The 5,018-nt window shown below is 51.2% G+C and overlaps 1 protein-coding gene across 1 annotated transcript; it reads right to left on the bottom strand.

Annotated features, from left to right (window-relative positions):
- Positions 1-1,486: 1,486 nt before the first annotated feature.
- On the bottom strand, positions 1,487-3,593 carry LOC135395824 (uncharacterized). Its single transcript, XM_064626913.1, has 2 exons — positions 3,357-3,593; positions 1,487-2,110 (listed from the first exon to the last, which is right to left on the bottom strand). The coding sequence occupies exons 1-2, from the start codon at positions 3,591-3,593 to the stop codon at positions 1,487-1,489; spliced, it is 861 nt and encodes a 286-aa protein (XP_064482983.1).
- Positions 3,594-5,018: the final 1,425 nt, after the last annotated feature.

Genomic DNA, 5,018 nt, shown 5'->3' with positions numbered 1-5,018 from the left:
CCGCCACGAGTTCGAAACCCACTGCTGCAGCACAGCTCTGACGGCTGTTGACGATGCATCTACCATGAAGCTGGTGAGGGCATCGTGCTGAGGGTGGGCAAGCATCGTGGCAGCGGACAGAGCGTGCTTTGCCTTCTTGAACGCGTCGAGGGCTTCGGGGGACCAGGGGAGCGATGATGAACGGCTCTTCGTTGTTGCGAGTAACGCCTCTAACGGCTTAAAAATGGAAGCGCAGCCAGGTACAAATCTTCTGTGAAAGTTGAGTAATCTGAGGAACTCTCGGAGCTTGCGCGAAGATGTCGGCTGCGGAAAGTCTTGGATGGCCTGCACGCGAGCAGGTAGAGGCGTGATGCCAGAGCTGGTAATGTGGTGGCCAAAAAAATCCAGCTCCTCGACGCCGAACTCGCTCTTTGCGGCGTTGATGACGATGCCAAATTCGCTGAGCCGGGCGAAGAGCGCTCGAAGATGGTCAGTATGCCTGTGGCGAGGAGCTGGCAATGAGGAGGTCGTCGATGTACGCGACCTCTGATGACCGAGTCGATAAAGCGTTGGAAAGTTTGCGCCGCGTTCCGCAGGCCAAACGGCATCCGCAGGAACTCAAACAATCCAAATGGAGTGGTGATGGCGGTCTTCGCGATGTCATCGGGTGCCATAAGTATCTGATGGTATGCGCGCACGAGATCAACCTTGGAAAATGTCGTAGCACCGTGAAGATGGCCAGTAAAGTCCTGAATGTGGGGAATGGGGTAGCGATCCGGGACGGTGGCCGCGTTCAAAGCCCTATAATCTCCACAAGGGCGCCAGTCCCCAGTCTTTTTGGGCACCATGTGCAGAGCTGATGACCAGGTGCTCGAAGAAGGCCGAATGATGCCGAGGTCTAGCATATGGGCGAATTCATCTCGAGCCACTTTCAACTTCTCTGGCGCTAAACGACGCGGGCGAACGTGTGTGGGTGGTCCAGAGGTTACAATATGGTGGGCTACGTCATGCTGCACCGGGCGCTTCCAATCAGGAGGCTGCGTAAGCGCTGGGAACTCGCGCAGGATGGCCTCATAGCTTGACGTCGGCTGTAGAGTGCGGAACATCGGTCCAAGAGTGGGTGTTGCCGTCTGCACGCCGTGGATCACGAGGCCAGTAGTGGCGTCTACTAATCGTCTCCGGCGCATGTCGACCAGAAGCCTGAAATGAGCCAAAAAATCTGCTCCAATGATAGCGTGGGGCACATTGGCGATAGTGAGTAGCCATCTGAACTCGCGGCGGAGCCCCAAGCTCAGGGTCAAGAGCTTCTCGCCGAATGTGGAAATAGGCGTGCCGTTGACTGCCTGTAGAGAGTTGGTTGGCTGACGGCGCCCTTGGTCTTCGCGGGACGCGGGGACGATAGACACCTGCGCGCCGCTGTCTATCAGAAACCGCACGCCAGAGTACCGGTCCGAGATGTAGAAAAGGCGGGGACGGTGGGAAACCTACTCAGCATGGCCAGTCCCCATCAGTTGCTGACGCTGGCGTTTCCCTGGCGGGAGCACGGAGGCAGGCACTTGCGGGCACGGTCGCCATAGGTCTGGTGATACCAGCAGACGTCGGGGTTAGCTGACTGGGAACGGGGAGGCTGGCTGCGACGCCGACTGTAGCGGCGAGGAGAGCGGCGCCTTGGGCATGGCGATTGGCTGAACCGGAGATTGGAAATCACCAAGTCCGAAAGGCGAGCCACTTCGTCTCGCAAAACCTGTAGCTCCGACGACGAAGGCAATGGCACAGGCGGAGGCGAGACTGCTAAAATAGCAGGCGGAGCGATATCCATCATCTTGTCAGCCATCTCCGCTAAGGCTTCAAGAGAGATGCTGCTGGAGGTGGTAAGGATCATGAGCACAGTGTTCGGAAGGCGCTGAAGGAACAGCTCGCGCATGATGTACTCCTCGAGTGCCGACGCCGTGTCGCTCAACAGCTGCTGCATACGGCGAAGTAGCTGGGACGGCTTCCGGTCTCCGAGAACCTCAGCTGTGAGCAGCTGTCGCAGGCGTTCCTGCTTCGAAGCTGTCGTACGCCTGGTCAGTGCGCTCTTGAGTGCGTCATAAGGGTTCTCCGCGGGGGGAACTGTGATGACGTCCCGCAGCTTCGCCAGTCGAGTGCAGCTGTAGCTTCCACAGTTTCGCCACGAAAACCACCGCCCCCCTTGACCACGTGATCATCCGTAACGAATCACGACAAAATAGCCGGAAAACGGCGCCAAAGAGCGCGCGCTGGCTGATCGAACTGCGCATGTGCGCTGCGTGCCCTCTCCACACCCTCTCACTCATCTTCTCCCCCGCCCCCCTGTTCCGAGCGCTTCGCCAGGTCATCTGCTAATATTATCGGGAAGCAGAAAATGAAAATCCAGAAGACGAAGGAATTCACATGTACAAATTTGTTGACACGGTAAACATATACACAAGAAGCAACATTTGAATGCAAGTAAATCTACACGATTATTACAGAATACTGCAGAATAAACAGAGAATAAATAGCGCCGAGCAACAGAAAACGTGACTATCATATTATACAATCCTTAAGGGAACCTATTCGGTTTGGAGAAAGTATATATTATTATACATATCTATAGCACGTGATGAGTCGCAGAAGCCATCCGCTTCATCCCAGCACAACTGTCGAATTTTCTGGTGACAGGGGCCACATGCTCGCGGATCGCAGGGCCACGAACAGCTGTCGGTGTCTGAATGAAAAAACAAAAAACAAGGGAACCTGTTAATAATATGGTAAACCGGAGCACAGGCAACGTTAATTGGCTGAATACGCTCTGTAAGACATGCCAGCGTTACGCGTCTAATGTCGACTAATGCCAAAATTAGAGGAGCCCTGCGTACGCGATGCACGCTGTTTTCCTTTTCATGCACACCAGTGTATTAAACATCAGACACATTCAAACAGCGGAACAAAACGCAAGAAGCAACGCCACGCAGAATCATCAACCAGATCATGACTGATAACCGGCAGGAAGTGATGTAATACGGGGCAAGGTGCACACAGTTAGGCGACAGTATTAAACGTCTGATCACTGACATGCATCATACGTTTGTCTGCTTACCTTTCATTCAGGCGTTCATCCATGGCTCGAAGATCTTCGAAATCCACGAAACGAAATCACCGCCTGCTCTCATACGCAGACGCGAGCTACACAACGGTCAGACGGGTCGGCGCCTCGGAGAAACGAACGCGGGCGAATCCACCGGTTAAATGAGCCTCAGCCAATCATGATCGAGAAGGATCACGTGGGAGACCGGAGCCAATGGAAAGTAAATAGCCGGAATTTGGCGGGAAATGCCAGCGGCGACACTATTTTCGCGGCGGCGAAACTGGCTTACTGTGCCTCCTCTGGCTTCGCTTGGTCCGAGGGCACCCACGACATGGTAAAACTTTGTGAGCTGAGCCGTTATGCCGCGGAGTGCGAACTGTGCTTCGGTGTTCGCAAACCAGAGGACGGGATCAGCTGGCCAGAATGGGGGAATCTTGATGGATACCGCCTGAACAGGCAGTGAAGGAGCGGGCAGGGGCGATCCCTGGTCTGGAAACTGTCCTGCGCTGGTAGGATTTCGATCCATGGAAGGCGCTGAGCGTTCTTTGACCTTCTGTCACCAAAATGAAGGAAGGAACGAGGAGACAACCTTCATTGGCAAAGATCAGAAGAGAACTGATTCACGTTTATTCGCGCCAGCCCGCGGTGGCACTAGGGCCGCCACAGAATAAATATATATATATATATATATATATAAGGGGGGTGGGAAATTAGCAGGAGCTCTAGGAACATATATATATATATATGTATATGTATGTATGTAACAAGTAATCCTGGTTGAGACAATCTTGTTTGAATTCTCACCAACCGTGAGCTCTACGTGGAGCCTGATATCGTTAGAGTACTGAGTATTTTATTGTATGCTGCACGTGCATTGTAGATGCTGCAAGAATTCGACAGGCATAGTGAGCTCCTCAAGAGAGACAGCATAAAGAAAGCGCTCACTACAGAAAGGTACGTAAAAGAACTTCAAATTTTCAAGGTGTTGTTTGTGAACGGTGGGACATAACTGAAGTACACTGACGACCTCCAGAAAATTTACGCTGGAACAATTGGCCACCTACGTTCGGAGCGTCAAGCAAGAGAAAATGCACCAGCGCTTCGTTGAGACGAATGAAATTCCTGAAGTTGTGGGAAGGATCATGTGCATGCGACAACTGGAAGTTAAGGTGTGCCACAAATTTACATTCGAATTTATCACGGAACTTCTTTATACCTCCAGCAGAAACAGACTTTATTGTATATGTGACAGGGAGATGTGAATTAACTGTTTTTAATGCAGGTGAAAGGCGTGAAGAAAGTGGCAGAATCATTATTGGATGACCTCGATGGCTACGGCGACCTTCTAAGGGAAGTCGCTGATCTGGAGGACGATTTGCAGGAACAAATCACGGAGCAATTTGACCGTTGGTGCCGTGATGTTAACGCTGAAGCTTTCGAAGGAGCGCTCAGGTAATTCTTCCTTACCAAAATAAATTGAAAGATTGAAAGATTTCAATCTGCGCTGCAATTTCAAGCTGCGCTCAACGAACACTGATAATTCTCGCGGACTCATTAGGATCATTAGGGGGTGACAGAAATAAAAGAAGGCAAATATTACATTGTTATTGAGCTTGTGACCTTGTTGAAATTACCAGTTGTTATCTAGCGCCATGTCGTTATTTAGGGTTGATTGGTGCCCATTGAGAACCATGATTTCTCAAAGTGAGCTCGTGAAAATGGAACGAAAACTATCTCGTGTGAAAAGAAGTGAAATAATACATTAAACACCTCTATATGGAAATTATAACAACCGTCTTGTGCCACGAAACACGACATACTTAGGGCAGAGTCAGGAGCGGAGGAAGGATTGGTATAATATAGAACGTCTAACGGCGTAAAATATAAATGCTCGTGAAAGTCCGTGGAAGTTTGCTCGAAGTCAGGATAATCGAATGCAATTTATTTATTT

Source organism: Ornithodoros turicata, chromosome 5 (genome assembly GCF_037126465.1).
Source record: "Ornithodoros turicata isolate Travis chromosome 5, ASM3712646v1, whole genome shotgun sequence".
Taxonomy (NCBI): domain Eukaryota; kingdom Metazoa; phylum Arthropoda; class Arachnida; order Ixodida; family Argasidae; genus Ornithodoros; species Ornithodoros turicata.
Note: the sequence above shows the minus strand (reverse complement) of the source record. Positions and strands in the feature narration are given on the sequence as shown.

Coding starts and splice junctions, on each gene's coding strand:
- LOC135395824 (XM_064626913.1), bottom strand. CDS start 3,593: ATGGATCGAAATCCTACCAGCGCAGGACAGTTTCCAGACCAGGGATCG. Junction 2,111..3,356: donor GCGAAGCCAGAGGAGGCACA/GTAAGCCAGTTT, acceptor CGACTGGCGAAG/CTGCGGGACGTCATCACAGT.